Source organism: Antechinus flavipes, chromosome 6 (genome assembly GCF_016432865.1).
Source record: "Antechinus flavipes isolate AdamAnt ecotype Samford, QLD, Australia chromosome 6, AdamAnt_v2, whole genome shotgun sequence".
NCBI lineage: Eukaryota > Metazoa > Chordata > Mammalia > Dasyuromorphia > Dasyuridae > Antechinus > Antechinus flavipes.
In genome coordinates this window covers 205256552-205278263 of record NC_067403.1, presented here as the reverse complement: position 1 = coordinate 205278263, position 21712 = coordinate 205256552, and the positions used below count along the sequence as shown (strand labels likewise).

Genomic DNA, 21712 nt, shown 5'->3' with positions numbered 1-21712 from the left:
CCTCTGAGATATCTTCCAGCTCTAGATCTGTAGCAATAACAGGTTAGTATTTATATAGCATTTTGCAAGTACTCTCATTTTATTCTCACAGAAATGGGAGATGGGTGTTATTATTATCCCCATTTTATAGATAAGAAAACTGAGTCAGGTCGAAGTTAAATGACTTGCCCACGATCATATAAGTAATAACTGTCTGAAGCCAGATTTGAACTCAAGTTTTCTTGAGTACTACCCTAGGACTCTATCCATTGTGCTATCCTGGTGATTAATGACTTTTGATCTGTGTCCATAGACCTGAGATTGGGGGAGACCAGGGGTGCTCTGATCATTGTTTAAGGGAGCTCTGGATTTTGACTTTACTCCATAGAATCAGAGAGCGTGTAATGCTATTATTGGACGAGAATCTTGGAAATCATATGAGCAAATCTCATTTACATTTGAGGAAATTGAATTTCAGGGATGTTAAGGGGGTTCCCAAAGATTACAACCCCTTGGTGACAGAGTTGCATTTAGAGGGTCAACAGAAACAAATATGTATTAAGCATAACAAAACTATTAGTTTCCTCACCTATAGAATGAGGAATACAATCACTTCCTTTCTTACTGACCACCGGAGTCATTATAAAGCTCCAATAACATAATGAATAAAGAAAGCTCTTTACAAAATGATTCAATATAATCATTGTAGTGGGACACAAAGAAAAAATATTAAGTACCTATGATGTCAGTAACTGGACCAAGAAAATTACAAAGATTATCTCATTTGAGACTCACGACAGCCCTAACAATATAGATACCATTATTATCCCCATTTTTCAGAGGAGGAAACGAGGTTAAGTGACCTGGTTGGGGTCATACAGCCAATAATTGTCTGAGGCTGGATTTCCTGACTTTAGGCACAGCACTCTGTGCCATTTAGATACTTGTAGAGATAGATCACTATTTATTCAGGTGACATCTTTTAAAGATACTGGCAACTTGGGCTGTATCTAGAAATGGCCCATTAGTCCAATGAGAAGACTAGAGACCTGACCTGTGAGGAGAGGATGGTCAGAGTGAGAATATTTGGCTTAGAAAAGGAAAGACTCAAAGGCACAATGATTGATGTCTTCAAGCATCCAAAGGGTTGTCATGTGGACGAGAGATTCAACCTGTTCTCCTTGGCTCCAGAGGATAGAATGATGAAAACAGGATGGAACTGCAGAGACAGATTTCATTTCAGTACAAAGGGAACATTTCCCAACTACCTGAGCTTTCAGATAATGGAAGATGCTGACTTTGGGGGGAGGAAGATCTCTTTTCCTTAAGACTATTTAAGTAGAGGCAGGATAAGCAAATATTAGGGATATTATAGAGGAGATTCCTGTGCTGAGCAGCATAAGATTGTATTACATATGACCCCAAGGCCTTTCCATCTCTGAGATCCTATAATTCTTATTTATCCTCTTAAAGCTTTCTTGTCCATTCATGTATCTAGCACAGACGTGAAAGGGCCCTGATCCTAGCTGAGAATGTCTCTCTGCAGGTTCTGGAAAGCTAGTGGCTGGTACCTGGATCTTTAGATGCTGGATCATGTTTCTTTAGTGATGTTTAAAGATTTAACTCCACTGCTGGCTGGGCCTGGGGCATCAGAGACCCTGAGGAAAGGAGCTGGGGATGGGAGAGCTGGGGAATGGGACCCGGAGCTTTGGCATGAGGAACTCAAAGAGTTAGTGTGGGGATAGGCCAGATGGACAGTAAAGAGCTGACTATGTCTCATGTTTTGTCTTCCTGTCCCCCATCCTTCTAGCTGTGACCTGCAAGGAGGAGGCCTTCACTTACAATGAATGTATTAACTGCTGTCCTGTATCTTGCCAGCCCAGAACCCCTTGCATTGACAGTGAAATTGCCTGTGTGGATGGCTGCTATTGCCCCGAGGGTAAAATTGAGGGAAGGAAGTAGTTATTTACCTGGGAAACCTAAAGTCAGAACTAATGGCCTGGGGATTATAGATGAGAAGCCTTGAGACCTTGCTGTGAGGCTCACTAAGATTTATAATTTGACTAAGATGGGAATTCTGGGGTGGGAGGGAGTGAATATTTGCTCATTTATTCATATGCTCAAGTCATTTAGTTCATTCACTCGGTCATTTACTGATTCACTCACTAATTCAGAAATTTGCTCTCTTATTCATAATACATTAATTCACTTGCTAAATAATTCATCCCCTTACTCATTACTTTGTTTATTAATTTATCATTCAATAAGCCACTTCTTTCATGCCCTACATATACACACACACGCACACAAAAGAGAGAGACAGAGAGATAGAGACACACAAACATGCACAGAGACAGAGACAGAAAGAGAGAAAAGGGGAGAAGGAAGGAGGGAAAGAAGGGAGGGAGAGAGAGGAGAGAGGGAGAGAGAGAAAGAAAGAGAGAGAGAGAGGAGGAGGAGAGATAGAGAGAGAGGGGGGGGGAAGGAGGGATGAAGGGAGATGATGCATAATTTAATACAAAGTCCCAGCCTTCATGGGACATTTTGGGTAGGAAACCAGGATACAGCTACTGAGAAGATAATTGGTAGCCCAAAGCTGTGTATGCCAAATACCTAATGAGAATTAGAGATTAGGGTACACATTTTGATTTCAAAGGAAGGAAATATCTTTGTGTAACTAGTGGTAAAGCAAGACTTTATAAAGAAGTAAATCAAAGGGCAGCTAGGTGGTAGTGGATAGAATACCAGCCCTGTAATCAGGAGGACCTGAGTTCAAATTTAATTTCCAACACTTAAAACTGCCTAGCTATGTGACCCTGGGCAAGTCACTTAACCCTAATTGCCTCAGCAAAAAAAAAAAAAAGAGTACATCAAAGCTCTAAAGAATGGGGGGACAGTCACATTGTGGAGGGTGTTAAATGCCAGACTTGAAGAGTTCAATTCCACAGATAGAGAACAGGGAACCATTAAAGATTTTTGAGCAAGGCAGTGTTGTAACAGGACCTGTATTTTCCTTGCATTCCCAGGTCTAATCTTTGAAGATGGGAGCTGCATGGCACCTGCCGAATGTCCTTGTGAATTCCATGGGAGTCTGTATCCCACAGGCTCTGTGGTGAATGATGACTGCAGCATATGGTAGGTGCCCATTGTGGGAGAGGGCTAGGAGGAGCTGGGCATCCCAGGGCTCCGTGGGGCCACTGAGGAGAGACCTCCAGAGGCTGGTGGTAGCTTGATCCTCTTTGGATGTGGTTTTAGACAAGATGGAGTGCAGTCCATGGGGAGAGAGTGCATAGAGAAGATGAGTTAATTTCTATGCTGAAGTCAGAACCCAGGAATCCTAACTTTTTGATCTATAACAGGGCTGGGGAACCAAATTTTTTTTGTCAAGAGCCATTTGGATATTTACAACATGTGGGCCATAAAATTATCAATTTATAGAACACAAGTAACAGGAAGTTATTCTGCCTTATTTTCTGTTCATTCATCACCTACAGTTTATTATGGAAATGGTTTTGTGGGCCTTTTAGGGCCTATGGTGGGAGATTTCTCACCCCTGGTCTGGTAACTAGTAACTTACTACAGTAACTTACTGAGGAAAGATTTTTTTCCCCCTTCTTCATAATTCATAATTCCCCCTTCTCTTCCAGACCTTCTTTTCTTGCCCCTAGGGCTCTTCCCAAAATTTTTTCAGCCCCATTTCTGGAGCATCTGAGTCCAATGTAGACTTGGGCCAGGCTTTCTTTGCTTCCCTTTCTGGGGAGAAGCTTTCTGCTTTCCTCTCCTTAAACCTTGGGAATGCCCTCTTTAGAGGGACCAGAAAAACAGGCAATTAGTGAAGCTGAAGAGGAACATACACACACAAAAATAAACTATTAAAAAACTATAATTTAAAAAGATTAAAGGAACCATAGGGTGTTTTAACCTCTTACCAATCCCAGGTCTTTATGAGTGGGAAGAAGAAGACATGGATGGGAAAGGAGAGGATGCTATGGGGGAAGAGCATTGTGCTTTTTGGGTCATTGCTAGTCCCTTGTACAGATATTCTTTGTTTTGGTGGTAGGGGATGGAGTGGGATGGGAAGGATGTCTCTACTCTAAGTATAGATGTGGAATTACAAGTTCTCAATTCAAATTCTGACTCTGATATTTTCTACTGATGGGTCCTTTGACAGCTAGATAACCTTCATAAGCCTTCCTTCCTCCCTCCCTCCCTCCTTCCTTCCTTCCTTCGAAATTGGGATTAAGTTACTTGCCTAAGATCACATAGTCAGGAAGTGTTAAATGGCTGAGGCCAAATTTGAACTCAGGTCCTCCTGACTTCAGGGCTGGTACTCTATCCACTACACCAACTAGCTTCCCCCTTTCATTATTTCTAAACGAATTCCTAGGTTTAGAATCTCAGAATCTATGGACTTCCTGAGAAGAGCAGAGGTAGATCTAGATAAAGCTGCTGGTTGTTCTGTGGGGATTAGCTAAGTTTGGGAAAAGAGAGCAGGTAGAGAGTACTAAGTACTCTCTGGGTAATGGAAGCTTGATTGTACCTGCAGCTAATATAACGTGGCCTCCAAAATGTCATTTCTCTCTTTCAGCACGTGCAAAGGGGGCAAATGGATGTGCAGTGCTTCAGCCTGCCCAGGTAACCAGTGGGAGGTCTCAGCTTATGGTGGGGAAGGTAGGATCCATAGGTAGCTCTCTCAGACCACACTAACAGTAGCATAAAGTCAATAATCCAGATATTTCAGACAAAGAACAAAGAACCTTAGCCTTCTTGCTTGAATGATACGAGCTCTGTAGATTGAACTGTTTTTAATTTTGGAGTTTCCTAAGCATTAGAACATACAGGGTTCCTTCCATCAGGACCAGGGGTTTTGTGAAGTCAGACTGATGTTTCCCCATCCCTTAGAATGAGGGTTTCTGAAGATTAAGCCTTGTGTCTCTTACATTAGATAAAAGATTCAAAGACAAAGCCCAGGTTTCTTCTTCAGATTCTCTTCCTCCAAGGGTTAGGGGCTGCATCTCCTCTCTCACATCTTGGTTCCTAGCAGACCAGGATTCTCTAGGCTGGGGAGCAGTCCTTATTTTGGGGGTGACAGGCTCCCTGCTCTTTCAGCGGAGTGTTCTGTGACCGGAGACATCCATTTCACCACTTTTGATGGCCGCCGATACACGTTTCCCGCCACATGCCAGTATATCCTAGCCAAGAGCCGGTCTTCAGGAGCCTTCACAGTGACAATTCAGAATGCCCCCTGTGGTCTGGTAAGATTTCTGCTACAATTTTCATGCTGATCTATGGGGGTGGCAAATAAGAAGAGGAGATTGCATTCAGGTTATTCAGTGGGGGAAATGACTTAAGGTGAAAGATGAGCCCATCTTCCCTCTCATTTCCCCATTGCTCCCCTCACAGTTTCAGGTCATGTCAAAGTTCACAAACTTGAAGTCGAACCACTCGGAATAACTTCTAACTAACTATGGGTATTAAGTGAAAGGGGAAGTGGGGTGTATACTCAAATAATCAGGGAAGGCTTTGTGGAGGAGGTGAGACCTAAGCTGTGCCTTGCAGGGTAAGAAGGTAAGATTCAATGGGTGGAAAAGAGGTTTACCTGGAATAATAATCAAAAATGACTAAAAGCCTGGAGTTAGGAATAAACATTCAGGGAAGTTCAGAAGCCCCTATTAACTAGAATAGAATGGAGCAATGAGAGCTGTATCTATTCTTACTTGGACAGCCGGGTCCTGGAGTCAGCAAGACAAAAGTTCAGTTCCAAACTGGTGCTTAATGGGCAAGTCATATAATCTCTCATCTGTAAAAAAAAAAAATTAAAAAGGGATACACCAGGAGGACCTGAGTTCAAATTTGGCCTCAGACACTTAACACTTCCTACCTGTGTGATTCTAGGCAAGTCAATTAACCTCAATTGCCTCAAAAAAAAAAAAGGGATAATAATAGAACCTACCTCTAAACAGTGTTATGAGGATAAAATGATGTAATACTTGTAAAGTACTTCACAAACCTTTATTAAAGCATCATATATATGCTAGCTATTATTTTATTTGCATCAAACTGAAATCTGTCCTTCTGTAGCTTCTAGCCAGTGCTCCTAATTTTTCCCTTTGGGGCTAAGAAGAACATATCTAATGTCTCTTCCTTTATTTACTCAAAGACATCAATTGATATCTCTCTGCCTCAATTTTCATTTCTTTGACTAAAAATCCCTTCAATTAATGCACCTATGGAATAAATTCAAATCTCTTACTTATCTTGGTCTCCTTCTTCTGGACGTGTCATAAATTACAAATGTCTTTCCCCCAACGTGGTGTCCAAGACTGAACTGCATATATGATTTGACCAGGGCAGAAGAGAGTGGTCCTTTAATGTCCCTCCCTCAGGACACTAGTCTTCATTCATGAAGTTTAAGATGAGGAATCACTCCATTGTGTATCACTTATTAGCACACAAGTCCCTGGGCAGTTCCTGGCCATGGAAATGATAGAATAGACCTTGTCAATTCCTCACTAGAGAAGGGATCCGCCTGCGTGCTAGGCTACTAGGCAGACTTAGATTAATTGGAAAGTCAGCAGCCTGACCTAGAGCTGTCAGAGAGCAGAGAACTGAGTTCTGAGGCATTTTAATTGAGTGTCCAAGGGAGCTGGGTGCCTGGATCCTGTCAGAGGTGAAGAGCTGATTACTATGAGCTTGGTGGTAGTATTTTAAGACCTTTCGTGAAGGATGATTTACAGAAAAAAACTTTTTTTGCTTTATTATGTGTATTATTTGCAATGCTCTTTATTTTAATTCAGTGAGATAAAGGAGAGGGAGAGAAAATCACTTTTTCTTCATTGAAAAAATTAAATCAAATTTTGAAATACGGGGTTGATGATGACAGTATATGATTGGCAGGGATGGGGAGGAGAGTTGCTTTGGAGGTAACTCAGCAGGGTAAAGGGAGGCTGATGATTTTTCCAAGAGCTTGCTTTTAGGTGGAGATTCAAGTTTTGTTTGGAGGTTTGAACTGTGTGCACCAGTGGTTCTGGGGATTATGCTTTCTTGTCTGCCTATAATTAGAAATTACTCCCTTAGACAGTACCTTGGGATCACTTCCCCAAACCTTTCATAAGAAACAAGGATGCCTCCTCTCCTGGAGATAATTTGAGTCCACTCTCCAATTGGGCAATAATATTAGTGTACATGCAAGTTATATGGAAACCAGTAAGGATTTTGTTACACCCCAGACAAGCCAATACCCTGAGGACTGGTGGGAATGTCTGGATGTGGTTTAACAATGTAGATCAATACTCTGAGATTGATAATCTCTCCCTTGGGTGGCCCCCAAGGAAAATCTTGGCTCTCTGACACATATACAAGCTGGGTAAAACACTTAATCTCTCTGGGCCTTGATTTCTCCACCTGTAAAAGAGGTGGGTTGGATTCAGTGACCTTTAATATCTCTTTCATCTTTGAAGCCATGATCCTGAGTTCCATAGGAAATAACCCTATGATTTCCACTTGACCATTTCCCTCCCTACCTACCATAGGTGAGCAGGGAAATGGATAAGAGAGACAAGAATGGTTGCTGGTCTAGTTGTGAGTCTCGGAAAAGATTACTATCAAGTGTCAGTCACTAAGCACTCATTAAGTGCCAACTTAGTGCCAGGCATTGTGCTAAGTGCTGGGATACAAAGAATGGCAAAAGAATCCCTGCCTTCAAGAGCCTCTCCATCTAATGGACCTCATAAAAAGCTTAAAATACTTTCACTTGTGAATATTCTGCTCTTCACTATATCTCACTTATATGAAGAAAGGAAGGGTCTGCTTTTCATGAATGGAAATACCGAATTCTAGAGTGTACTTTGCTTATAGTTCCACAATAAATGGGCAGACAAAATAGAATAAGAGCCCAGACAGCCCAGCCAGTCTCTTGGTCTAGTGCTCTTTCTCCGAGGCTATTTCACTTTCTGAGGATTTTTAATTCCATATCAGTTCACTGTCTTCAACTGAGCTCCTTGAGAGGCAGTGTGGGATAATAGGTTGTACACTGGCTTGGAGTCAAGAGACCTCCATGTGAATCCTGCCTTAAACACTTGTTAGTTGTTCAAACACAGGCAACTTACTCTCTGTGAGTTTCTGTTTCTTCAGTGGAAAATGGAAATAATAAGACTGGTTCTACCTCCTTGTCTGAATTATTGTGATGAGAGACATTTTGTAAACCTCAAAGCAAAATGTGAGAAATGTGAGCTAGTAATAGACATTCATAAAACAACTGTCCTACGCATGGTAACGTGCCAGAGAGGGCCACAGATGAAAAGGCTATTTGTTGGGAGAGATGCTTTGATTTAATAAAAGGTCTCCCAGGCAGCAAGGATGTGAAATGTCAGCGTGAACTTTCAGTGAGATATTTTGTAAGTGACTCCAAATGTAATAAGCAGTTCTCAAACCCAGACTTTAGGGTGAAGAATTGAGTTCCTTCATCAATAATTTTTTAATAAAGCTTTTTATTTTTAAAATGCACGCATAGATAGTTTTCAGCATTCACCCTTGCAAAACCTTGTGTTCTAATTTTTTCCTCTCTCCCACTCCTTTCCCTAGATGACAAGTAATCCAATATATGTTAAACATGTGCAATTCTTTTATAATTATTTACATAATTATCTTGCCACACAAGAAAAATCAGATCAAAAAAGAAAAAATGAGAAAGAAAACAAAAACAAGCAAACAACAACAACAACAAAGAAAAGTGAAAGTCTATGTCGTGGTCCATACTCTGTCCCACAGCCCTCTCTCTGGTGCAGATGGCTCTCTTCATCACAGGACTACTGGAACTGGCCTGAATCATCTTGCTGTTGAAAAGAGCCACGTCCACCAGAATTGATCATCTTGTTGATCTCATTGTTGCTGCTTCACTAATAATGTACAGCGTTCTCCTCCTTGCTTTTACCCCAAGCTGTGGGAATGGAATCTATAGGTCTGAAGGTGCTTTTGAAGTATCTGGTTCCAAAGTATATCTGGGAAATCACTCTGCCAGTCCTTGGGGATAAAGATGTCAGAGCTGAGCTGTTGGTTGACGGTGCACCGGGCACTTGGTCTGTCAACAAGAATTCATTAATTACTCACTATGGGATCAGACCCTATACTAAGTGTTGGGGGTACAAAGAAAGATCAAAAACAGCTTGCCTTCGAGGAATTTATATTCTAATAGGAGAAAATGCTATATAAATGAATAGGTGTATACAATATACACAACATACAATAAAGAGATATATACAATATACATAGAGAGTAGATGCCAAATAATCTAAGAGGGGAAGACCTCTTGTTGAGGGTAGTTCTTGAGGTGTCTAGAAGGAAGAATGGCAAGTGAAAAGAAAGAGCACTCCTGGAAAGAGGAACAGCCAGGGCAAAGGCATGAAGACTGGAAATGAAATACTCTGTTTGAGGAACACAGAATTGACCAGTATAGATAGATTGGGGAGACCATAGAATATATGATGTTTGAAAATTTAGGAACAAATGCCTTATATTATATTTGATCCTGGAGTTAATAGGGTCATTGGAATTTATTTAGTAGAAGGAATTTTTTGAGTACGGTTAAGATCTATTAAGATGGATTGTAGTGGGGGAGACACTCAAGGGAAGCCAATTAGAAGACTATACTGTGCACATGGAAATTTTTTCTTTTCCTATTTTCTATTAAATTTAAAATAAATGAATAAATAAATGATTAAATAAATAATAAGAAGACTATGATAAAAGTCCAGGTGAGAAATGATAAACAGCGGGCTTGGGCTGCACAAAATTATCCGTACTTCTTCATTCAGTCCCTTTTATGGTAAAGGGCATGAATTAATAAAGGAGCCAGCTGGAACTGGGGGCTGTGATATATAGCTGGGCTATTGGGTATGGGATTAGTATGTCTGAGCTTAGCCTCCATGCTGAGGGGTTCTGTTTGAATCAAATTAGGCCAGATACCTGCACATTTTTTAATTAGGGGGCTATGTGATAATCAATCAATCAGCATTTATTAAGTGCTTAGTATGTATCAGGAAGTGTGTTAGAGCTAGTGTGTTAGACCCTTCTCCTTCAGCTCTCCTGCCCTTCCCATGAAGACTCATGAATTTAATAGTTTTTATTCAGCCTCAATTAAGATTACTAGTTAAATCAATTGTGTTAATATGACATAGATTAGCAGTTTCTTTTTCTTTCTTTCTTTCTTTTTTTTTTTGCTGAGGCAATTGGGGTTAAGTGACTTGCCCAGGGTCACACAGCTAGGAAGTAGATTTGAACTCAGGTCCTCCTGACTTCAGGCTGATGCTCTATCCACTGCACCACCTAGCTGCCCCATGCAGTTTCTTTTCTAGTGATAGGGCAGGCAAATGGGTATGCCCTACTCGCCTAGTTGGTGTGAATTAGCTGATTAAATAGAGATAGAGATCTGATCTATGATTTCATTGGTATTGGATACTCCCTGGTGAAGAAACCTCTACTAGAGCAAGTTGGCGTTTTCTCTGTAATTTATAGTTCTAGAGAAGAATCTAGGGCAGAACTATCCGACACAAGGCCCACAACATGGGAGATGTAGGTGGGCATGCAGCTCAGAACACTCCCAAGTGCAGCCCAAATGAGATCCAAATGTGGTTCCTATCTACTTGCACTATTATATAAAAAAGCACATGCATGCAAGTATGCATACAAATATGTGAATACATATGTGTACCTATATGTACACACATATACATGCACGTAACATGTGCGGTTTTAGAAGTCAGTAATTAGCCAGCAGGGATCCTTATGTACAGTGTGGTAGCTTCCGTTTCCATCTGATGTCGACACTAGTGAGCACTGAATTAGAGCACCATGAGTCTGAGTAATTTGCCAGTGTTCCACAGCCGGTGGGACTGAGATGGGTCACTTCATCTTTGAGGCTAGTTGTCTATCTACTAGACTACATTGCTTTTTGGATCCATGAAGCTTAGCTCTTTCTACCTGTATCTAAAACACACACACACACACACACACACACACACACACACACACACTATAGAAAAAATTCTCCTGAAGGCTTTGAGATTTATCCTAAAGGACCCAGAGAAGACATCCTCTCTCTGGGATGTTGGCAGGTCCAGGCTAGAGGTCGACCCTTAAGAAGGGGCTGGGAGAAGCAGCTTGATTGAGAGATTTAGGAGATTTGAGATTGAGAGTCAGGAAAGTTAGGGTTTGATCCCTACTGAACTATATGCTAGCTTACTTTTTAAGTGCCAACTAAAATCTCACTTTCTACAGGATGCTTTTCCTAATTAATGCCTTTTCTCTTCTGATTATTTCCTATTTATCCTCTACGTATCTTGTATGTATTTGTTTACATGTTGTCTCTCTCATTAGATTGTAAAGTCCTTGAGGGCAGGAACTGTCCTTTGCCCCTTTTTGTATCTTCAGCCCTTAGCACAATGCCTGGACATAATAGATAATTAATAAATGTGATTGGTTGATTAATGTATGAGTTTTTTTGTGTGGGGAACTCACCTTTGAGGAAATTCCCTCCATGGTTGTGCATTAACATGTACACTGAAATTTAGAATCTTGAAGAGTTTACCTGGAACATTGAGAAGTTACGTGACTTGCCCTAGATAAAACAACTAATGGCCATCAGAGGCAGGACTTGAATTCAGGTCTTCTTGACTCTAAGGTCAGCTTCTATATACCCTGATCATTTCTGCTTTTCACTGATATATTATGATTTCACCATTTTGTTTGTGACTAGAGGGGTTAGCCAGTGTCTTCTGGGATTCTGTGAAGAAATGACTCTTGGTGGTGGGAGTTGTGTGGTTATGACTCTTTATGTTGAGTCTAGCTGTGAGCTAGAAGGTCCATGAAGGGAATACCCACCTCAGTCCTATGTGCAATAAGGGGGCATGCATGCTGAGGCTAGATGTGAACTGACAGCAATTGGGATATAAAAGGGGGCTCCATCTGCAACACTTTGAGGCAGGGAAGCTCGAAGGAGCTGATCCCCTTTTCAGACTCCCCCTGTATCCTCTGTTTCCAGAACCAAGATGGAGCCTGTATCCAATCAGTGACTGTGATTCTGAACCAGGCACCTCGGAGACAGGTGACCCTGACTCAGGCAGGAGACATCCTCATGTCTGGTCAGTACAAGGTCACCCTGCCTTACACGGATGGTAAGACGGGGAAGGGCAGGTGGGAATGCTCGGTATCCTAGATTTCTTGGGCTCTGCCAGAGCCACAGGACACAACTGGTGCACCTTTAACACATAGGGAATGGGAATAGAGTAGAGCCCAGGTGCAGATATTAACTCTGTAGGCAGGGAAGGATGCTAGCCATGCTCCCTGAAGCCCTCTTTCCACCCCGACCCCCATTGCTTCTCCCAGATGCCTTTGAGATCCAGAAGCTGTCATCCGTGTTTCTGCGTGTGCGGACCTCTGTTGGAGTACAGGTGCTATACGACCGGGAAGGGCTGCGTCTCTATATCCAGGTGGACCAGCGATGGAAGGATGACACTGTGGGGCTCTGTGGGACCTTCAATGGGAACATGCAGGATGACTTCTTGTAGGCAGTGATCCCATAGGGTTGGGGAGGGGAGTGGGAGAGAAAGTGGGTACAATTTATGGGGAACGGATAGGGTAATCAGGGCTTCCCAAAGTTTGCCAAGATGCTATGATTTGAGGTTCTTCCTGCCTCCAAATATTTTTAGTGCCTGAAATACTACCATTAGAGCTTCATCCTTTCTCAATCACATAGAGAAGCTTTTCAATCTCTGAATATTCCTTTTAAATATCTAAACATGGCCAAGTATTAAAGTCAATAGTTTAATACAATTAGTAATAACTGTTTCCTCAATGGGATTTTTTAATAAGCAACTGGGATCCACACCTCAGGAATAGACTGAAGGTAGGTAGTGACTTAGGAGTGATACAGGATTTGTAGCTGTAAAAGATGCCTAGAAGCTTGATGCCAAGAGAATTTGCTGGAAATATACCTCCCTCCCCTGCTCTTGGAAATTTAGGGGGCTCAAGATCCAAGTGTTTTGCTTCTCTTTCTCCCCCTCACTCACCTCCTCCTCACCAGTGTTCTCCCCCTGCAAAGGAAAGGGAAAACATTTTTTATAGTGCCTTTACTTGCTCATCTAGACAGTCAGAGTCTATTATATTTTGGTTCAGATGTAACTCAGAGAAGAAAGTTTATTATAAAAAATCATTATAGCTACTTTATGTTTAAAGAAAAAAAGGAAGTGAAAGTCAAAAGGTTTCCGAAACCAGCCCATTAGACCAAGAGAAAATGGGAGCTTTAAGCAATAATGAAATGAGAGGCTGGCCATGGGATTTCAGTCAGAGGGATCTTACAAAGAGATAATGATCTCCTACTCCTGGTTTCCTCATTTTTCATCCAGCTACATATGAATGAGAAAATCCTTCTATAGTATCTCCAAAGTGACCACCCACCCAGTCTTGGCTTGAAGGGAGAACAGTAGCACACTGAATTGGAGAATTGGGATGACCCAAGTTTAATTTTCCACCTCAAGACACTTGCTAAGTTTATCACCCCGCCTGAATCTCTATCCCTCACTTTCTTCCTCTATTAAATAAGGATTTTGATTTCAGTGACTTCTAAGGTCCCTACCAGCTCTACCTGGATGATCTCTTGTTATCTATTTTCCATTTCTTGGTGAGCTGTAATGGTTAGGGAGGTTTTCCTAATATTAAGTCAAGGAACGTTTAGTTCCTTTTAATTTCTGTCCATTTGTGCCCTCTGCCTTCTGGAACCAAGTAAAATAGTTCGAGGATGCTTTCCAGGTGAAAGCCCCTTAAATACTTAAAAGGCCAATTGTCTTGCCCAATTCTACCAAGTCTTTACCAGTCTAAGTATCCCGGTTCCTGCAGTCAGTTCTTCTATGGCACAATCCCTAATGCTTCCATGGTTCTAACCTTTCTTTTCTAAGTGTTTCCACATTGTCAGGGCCCTCCCTGAAATATGGTGGCTGGGATGGTCATAGTATGATGGATGTGGTCTGCCCAGGGCAGAGAACAGTGAAACAAATACCCCTTTCAGTGAAGACTCTTGTTCTTAATTCATTTTGTGATCACAAAAGCCTAAGACCAGAATCTGCTGCCTCTTTTGTCTCTATGGAGAATCAAGGGAATTCTGGGTAGAAGGAGTCCTGAACCCAGACTTTGTAGCATGGCATACTTGTGTATGACTTTGCATATGCAAAACGTATTTCTTGGCTCTCTGCAGGTCTCCTGTGGGTGTTCCAGAGAGTACCCCACAGCTCTTTGGTAATTCCTGGAAAACACTATCGACCTGCTCTCCCGCCATCTCCAGTGCCCCTCTGGATCCCTGTGATATACACCTGCAGGCTGGTGAGTCAGGTCATTTGGGGTCCAACAGTGCTTGGGAACCGGGCTGAGATTCAGCGAAAGGAAGCTAGAGTGGGAGGTTTGGGATGGGAATAGAGTTGTAGAGTAGCTGAGGGAAATTGTGACTTGTGGGAGGTGGGGGAAGAGAGAATCTAGCAAAGATAAGGGCAAGAAATAGAAGGAGAGAGAGGGAGGCAAGAGATGGAGGGCAGATGATAAAGATAAAAACCAGATAGGGAACCAGACACAGATACCCCATTGACAGTAAGGGACAGCCCAGATATTAGAGGCAAAATGTCTTGGCTTATGAACAGGAATGGGGGGTTGTACCATAGACTACGAGGGTCACTGGTAGCTTGTGAAAGAAGTGTAATAGATGTGGGTAGGTGCTAGAAATGGTTCTATAGCTAATATCAAGGTAATGTGGTTTGCTGAATGGGGAATTGCATGATTCTAATCCTGGTCATTGTACCTGGGCAAGTCCCCTCACCCCAATCTCTGACCCATCATTTGGTCTTCCACACAACAAGTGAAGTGGATAATAGGCGAATTATGGTCTCCGCAATTGCCTCAAGCTCTAACGTTCTCTGGTTCTGTGGTGAGCCCAGAGGCCCCAGAATCCCTCCCTGTTGTGTCCCCCTAGCATCCTATGCGGCCGAGGCATGCAGTGTGCTCACTAAGGATCTGTTTGCACCCTGCTCCCCCTATCTGAGCCCCGTCCCCTACTATGAGCAATGCCGCAGGGATGCCTGCAGGTGTGGGCACATGTGCATGTGCTCTACACTGGCTCACTACACTCATCTGTGTCGCCGCCATGGAGTTACCATTGACTTTCGTACCCAGCTCCCCGACTGTGGTGAGTAGAGCCTGTGTGTGACCCAGCTTTGTGTGAGTGTGTTTGGGGATTGTTTATGTGCATGAGCAGTCATCTCAGGGGGCTGCTGTTGCCTCAGGGGGCACCATGATTTGATATTCTTCCTTGCTTAGTCTTCCACCACCACCTCCCCCCCCCTCCCCCCGCCATCCTGGCAAACATATTTATCTCAATGAAATCAGTTTAAAGTGACTCTTGAAGGTAACCTTGAAGGGGAAAAGCTATTCCACCAGGCAGCCTTAGAAGAGGATGAAGAATGTAGCCTGTCAAATTACTCACACTCAAATATGGGTACTCTTTCCATCGCAGACCCCACAACTCTTCTTTCATGTTCTAACCTCAATGTCAATAGCTAAGAAAAAGGAGGAGAAGCCTATTTCATTTTCCCTACCTCTTTCCACATTATCTCTCTGTGCTTCACCTTTATTTGCCTCAGTTTCTCCATCTGTAAAATGTAGGTGATAATAGCCCTTACTTCATAAGGTTGTGAGGATCAAGTAAGATATCATATGTTAAGTACTTTCTAATCTTAAAATAGTATATAAATATTTATCATTATTACTATTAGTATTCCTCCTTCTTTTCCTCATCTTCCTTCTCTTCTTCCTCCCTGTTTTGCCTGCTCCTCTCCTAGTTCTACTACCATAACCAGCTACTGTCACCACTACTACCACTGCCACTTCTACGACCACCACTACCACCATCATCACCACCACCACTACTACAACCAGTACCAGTATTACCACTAGTACTACTGTACTCACTACTACTTACCACCACCACCACCACCACTACTACTACTACTACTACTACTACTATTACTACTCCTACCATTTTTCTTCTTCTTCTTCTTCTTCTTCTTCTTCTTCTTCTTCTTCTTCTCTTCTTCTTCTTCTTCTTCTTCTTCTCTTCTTCTTCTTCTTCTACTACTACTACTACTACTACTACTATTATTACTACCACTGCTACTACAATCAACATCAGCACCACTACCATCACTACTATTACTACTACTACAACCACCATTACTACTACTGCTACTACATGAAGTTGTCATTGTTGATCTTTGATGCCTCCTTCAGTTGCCATCATGACCATTGAAACAAATTGTTCTCATCCCCCCATTCTGCCAGGGAAAATCTCTCTGCTTGGGGTAGACACTCCTTAACTCACTGTTATTTTTCTCCATGGGAGTGGCCCACCTGTTTCACTTGTTCAGTACCTCACTCATTGCCTCAGATCAAAGGGGATTGTGCATGTGGTCTGGGATGGGGCACATTGGAACTACCTTTCCTGATCTGTGACCTGATTGCCTTTCTTCCCTATAGCCCTGTCTTGTGAGGCCACAAAAGAATATAGCCCTTGTGTGTCAACCTGTGGGCAGACCTGCGAGGCCCTAGCAATGCCAGAAAGCTGCAGTGATGAAGAAGACCACTGTGTAGAGGGCTGTGCCTGCCCTCCAGACACCTACCTGGACAGTAAGGCAGAGAAATGTGTCCCCAGGTAGGAAGACCCTTCTACTTTAGCCCAGTTTTCATCTTCCCTCCTCCAAGAAATTCATCTGACCCTCAGGTTTTGTTGTTTCTTAGAAGTAAGTTTTGTTTGGATACTTTCCATTTAATTTTCACATTATGAGTAAAGACTTATCACTGAGGAGAGGGGGGAAGGAATTAGGTCAGTTTCCTCATTGACTCCTTCCTGTGAAAATAATCATAAAAATTCCTATCATTTATATTATTCTTTCAGGTTTAAAAAGCATTTTATCTATATCATTCTTTGATCTTCAAAGACAATCATGTAAGATAGGTAGGTGCTACTACTATCCCCATTTTACAGATAAGGAAACAGAGTAAGAAAGATTAAATGACTTGCTTAGGGTCACAGACTTTATAAGTGAGGTAAGAATTAAACATAGATCTTCTTGATTCCTAAAGGTCCTGACACTATATATGTGCTTTCAACAGATATCTGCCATCACCGCTATCTCTATTATTTTCATAATATATAGGGTCTTAAACTCCCATTATTTAGGCTCTGCTTCTAACACTCAATAGAAAATGAAGATCACCAATGACCTATTATTAGCAAAATCCAACACCTCATTCTTAACCATCATTTTTTTTGATTTATTGGTCTTATTTGGCACAACTGATCACCCCATTTGGATTCAATTGAATAGATATTTAATAAATACTAATATGAAATTAATGAATTAACTAATATGAAATTAATGAATCAACAAATGATCATCTGCCAGGTATCCTGTGAGGATACAAAGAATGAAACAATCTACTTTTTATTCCCCCCAAAAAAAATTTTATTTGGTGTCTATTCAATTTTATAGCAAAAAGTATATTTAAATATGCACACAGCAATGTTAATGTATCAACTTTATTTCTTCTTCTGATCCTTAGTATTCTTTATATCATATTTATACATACTTGTGCATAGATCATAGGTGTGTTATTTGACATGAAAACACATTTTTTAAACTATAGCACTTCAGCTAAGTCTTCTCTTCTTCAGGTTAAACATACCCACTTCCTTCAAATAATCCTTAACAAGTTATCACATACTGGCTTCAAGTCTCATAATGCTATTGGCTCCTGGATACATATGTATATCTATCCGTTCATCTATCCATACACACACATGTAATATATATGTTTTTATATATTTGCATTTACTGACTCTTGAACATATTGAATGTTTTCCCATCTTTATACTTTTGTTTCCATCATTCCTCCTCCCTGGGAGGAAGTACCTTCCATCTCTCCCCTATATAGCCAAATTCTGCTTGTCCTTTAAAACTCAAAATACTTCATAGAGAGAAAGTATGAAACCATTCTATGCTACTGTAGCTCATAGAATTATAAAATTCAACAATATAGCATGTACACACAAAGAGACACAGACATAGACATACACAATACACATATAATATAAATTTTAGCTACCTTGCCATATTATTGAGTGATAGTTTGTAGTATATAGTATGCTGGTAAAGATTTAATAATCAGCTCTTTGAAAATACATGACATACTTTTAAGTTTAATTTACATTATTACAATTTTCTCCATCACTTGCTTATGTCTACATTTGGAACTCTAGACAAGATAGTATATCAAACTATGATTTGTAGTATTTACCAATTTCTTAGGTGGAAATGCTCATGTCCAAAATTTATCAATAGGTTTTTGTGAGCCAGTATGAACTCGCTCCAGCATACCTACTCATGATCCACTAAAATCATCAGATCTTTCTCTTATGGACTAATGTCTATCCATGTTTACTAATCCTTTTACCTCTACTATTGTATTTTTTTAAATGAAACAACCCTTGCCTCTAAGTAGCAAATACTACACTGGAAATTTACAATGTATACAAAAATAAACAAATACAAGGTAACTTGTAGAGAGATAAAACATCAACTAATGTATTGGGGAAAACATCACAAAGAAGATGACTCCTAAGGGAATGCAATCCAGGCATAGGAAACAGCTTGTATAAATACACGATGGTTTAAGATTTAATGCTGTCTTTGGGGAGCAGTTAGTAGTTCAGTTTTGTTGGCCCACAGCATGAGTAAAGAGTAAGTCTAATAGGAAATAATCCTGGAAAGGAAAGCTGAAGGGCAATCACAGAAGATCTCATCCAGCCAGTTGAGGAGTTTGTATTATATATTGGAAGAAATAAGAAGCCTTTGTGAAGACTTTTTTTAGCAAAGAGATCACACCTTTACTTTATCAAGTTTGTTTCAAGTTGTAACATTAGAAAGGGCCCCCTGACACTCATTTGTAGGAAGCAGAAGATGGATGATAAACTAGTAAAGGAGACTAAGAAAAAACTGCTCTTCTAGATAGGAGAATCAAACCAAAGCAGGAAGAATCACAAAAGCTAAGGAATGAGGTTTGTTCTCATTAAACTTAATCCTTCATGAATGTTTGATGGGCTGGAATTTTGCATTGTTCCTGCATGTCAAGATCTTTGGGGATCACGATTTCTCTCATTAACTCTAATTTCTCTGTTCTTCATTACCACAGGAGCCAGTGCCCCTGTTATTTCCAAGGAGTTGATTATCCCCCTGGAGAAAACAACATTCCATCCCTAGGCCATTGGTAAGCTTGCCAAGGAGCTATGTCAGCAGATATGAGCATGTACATCGCCCTTACTGGCATACTAACCAGTGGGATTATCTTCATAATTGGCCACTTGGAGCCATCTGGGTTCAGTTGTAATAGAATGTTTACAAGGACTAAGAAGCTAAATGTCTGGTATTTCCAGAGTTGAAGCTATCTTATGCATTTTGAGGGGGGAGGAGAAGTTTATCTCTATCTTCAAAAGTATGTGTATATTTTAATATATAGTATGCTGGTAAAGATTTAATAATCAGCTCTCTGAAAATTCATGATATATTTAGGTTTAATTTACATTATTAAAAATTTTTCCATCACTTGCTTGTATTTAGAGTTGGAACTCTAGACAAGACAGTAAATCAAGCTATGATTTGTAGTATCTACCAATTTTTTAGGTGGAAATGCTCATACCCAAAATTTGGTTCTGCTCTCCTGGGTGCCTTGTCACTGGATGGCTAGACTGTCATGCAAAATCGTTGCAGTCTGTCATAGGCTAATAAGTGATTAAAAGTATCACTGACCACCCAGATGCTGCCTAAGAGCTCGGCCAACCAATGGGTGAAAAGAGGATGCCCCAAAACCATTTCTAGGGGCTCTTTATAATGAAATTCCCTTTCCAAACATCTTTGAATAGGCCTGTTTTCCTGTCCATGACAGTTTGACTGAGAGAGAATGTTGTGTAGTTGGTGAAAAGCTAAGCTCAAAATTCAAAAGACCTGGATTCAAGTCTCACATCTAACCCATATTGACTTGGTGACCTTGCAAGTTTTTTAACTTTTCAGTGTTTCAGGCTGCTCTCTAAGAAGATAGGTGGCTGATGGGAATTGGGAGGAGAGAGTTTCCTTACAAGCACTTCCTTTAGGAATGAAGTCACAGATCCAACCTGTATTCCTCACCCCATCCCCTACCTCTAAGCAAAAACAAACTATAGTATTTTGATTAGCAAGAATTCTATTAAGGAGAACTTTCTCATTCTGGGGCTCATAACATTCCTATGCCCAAGATTCACTCTTTCATTCTCTTTTACATTTTTACATGTATTCACATATTCTCCCATTCCAATGGAGGATGAGTATAAAGACAAATAGACAAAGTCAAGGTCACATTTGTTTAATCTACTACCTATTGTTCGACCTTTCTTCATGTTCCTAGAGGTAGAGACCACAAATGGAGGATGATGGCTGCCCCCAAGACCCTCAATCAGTCATGAGACTCAAAGGCAGGAAGGTAGACTCAAACATTTCAGGAAAACTTTCAACCATGAGCACCTGGAGCCAGAAAGATTTCATTTGAAATTTCTAATAATCTATAAATAAATAAATAAGTTCTTCAAATTCTCTCTCTTCTTCTTCAGGTGTGTTGATTAAGATTTGTTAGGATGTACAGCTTTCAGTTTGGGGACAGTGTATATTCTGTATGGTCTATAATAAATGTGGTCTGGTCCTTGGAAGGGCATGTGCATATGTGTGTGTGAGTGTGTGTGTGTGTGTGTGTGTGTGTGTGTGTTTGTGTGTTGGCAGAAAGGAGGGTCTCTCCCACTGTTTGACTCATACATGGAATCTCTTTCTTTGAAGTCACTGCGTAGATGGAGTCATGAGTTGTGACAGCAGAGCACCAGGTAAGGCTGGGGAGCATGGGATGAGGGGGACAGTTTGGCTCATAGGATCATAGTTCTAGACAGAGAGGACTAGTCCACTGGACTTCATTTTTAGAATCCAGATGATTCCTCATTTCTCAGGTAAAGTGTTTGAGACTCAGAGAACTGAAAAGATTTACCCGAAGTCAGACATATAGTTAGGGGCTGAACTTATTTTTGATTTCAGGTCCTGAGACTCCAAAGTCAGCTCCTTTCCTATTGCACCACGATGAGCTAACATTGAGGGGGACACTGATAAAAATCATTGCACTGAGAGAGCCATCTGCTCTGTCCAAAGGGAACGGAGTGGGATTATATTATTATGCAGTACAGTAAACATTTATTGAGCATCTGTTATGTTTCAGCCACTGTGCTAAGATTGGGAATACAGATAAGAATCCCCTATAAGGAGAGTTGTAAATGGGATGGGGAAGCACTGTCCAGGGGCTGACAGGTGTCAGAAGACAGAACAGAAACATGTCTTGTCTTCATGGACTTTGGTCATCATCACACAGACATAGATTCCTAGAGTTTAAAGCTAAAAAGGGATCATGGAGAACTTCCATTCAACCTTCTCATTTCATATCTGAGGAAACTGTGGCATATAGAGGGGAAAGTGACTTGGTCAGAGTTACATATGTATTAAATGTATTAAATAACGCCATTGATAATTTTGTGTGTATGTATATTTGTGTGTAGTTTATTAAAATCCTGCTCTAG

At 41.0% G+C, this 21712-nt stretch overlaps 1 protein-coding gene across 1 annotated transcript in view; it reads left to right on the top strand.

Annotated features, from left to right (window-relative positions):
• OTOG (otogelin) overlaps positions 1–21712 on the top strand; it is a 96417-nt gene that overhangs the window by 17334 nt on the left and 57371 nt on the right. The window contains exons 11-21 of the mRNA XM_051966752.1: positions 1790–1918; positions 3006–3114; positions 4568–4614; positions 5089–5234; positions 12017–12149; positions 12361–12538; positions 14225–14349; positions 14990–15202; positions 16549–16723; positions 19264–19338; positions 20931–20974. Coding sequence (XP_051822712.1) covers positions 1790–1918; positions 3006–3114; positions 4568–4614; positions 5089–5234; positions 12017–12149; positions 12361–12538; positions 14225–14349; positions 14990–15202; positions 16549–16723; positions 19264–19338; positions 20931–20974 — 1374 coding nt within the window. The remainder of the gene's footprint in view (positions 1–1789; positions 1919–3005; positions 3115–4567; positions 4615–5088; positions 5235–12016; positions 12150–12360; positions 12539–14224; positions 14350–14989; positions 15203–16548; positions 16724–19263; positions 19339–20930; positions 20975–21712) is intronic.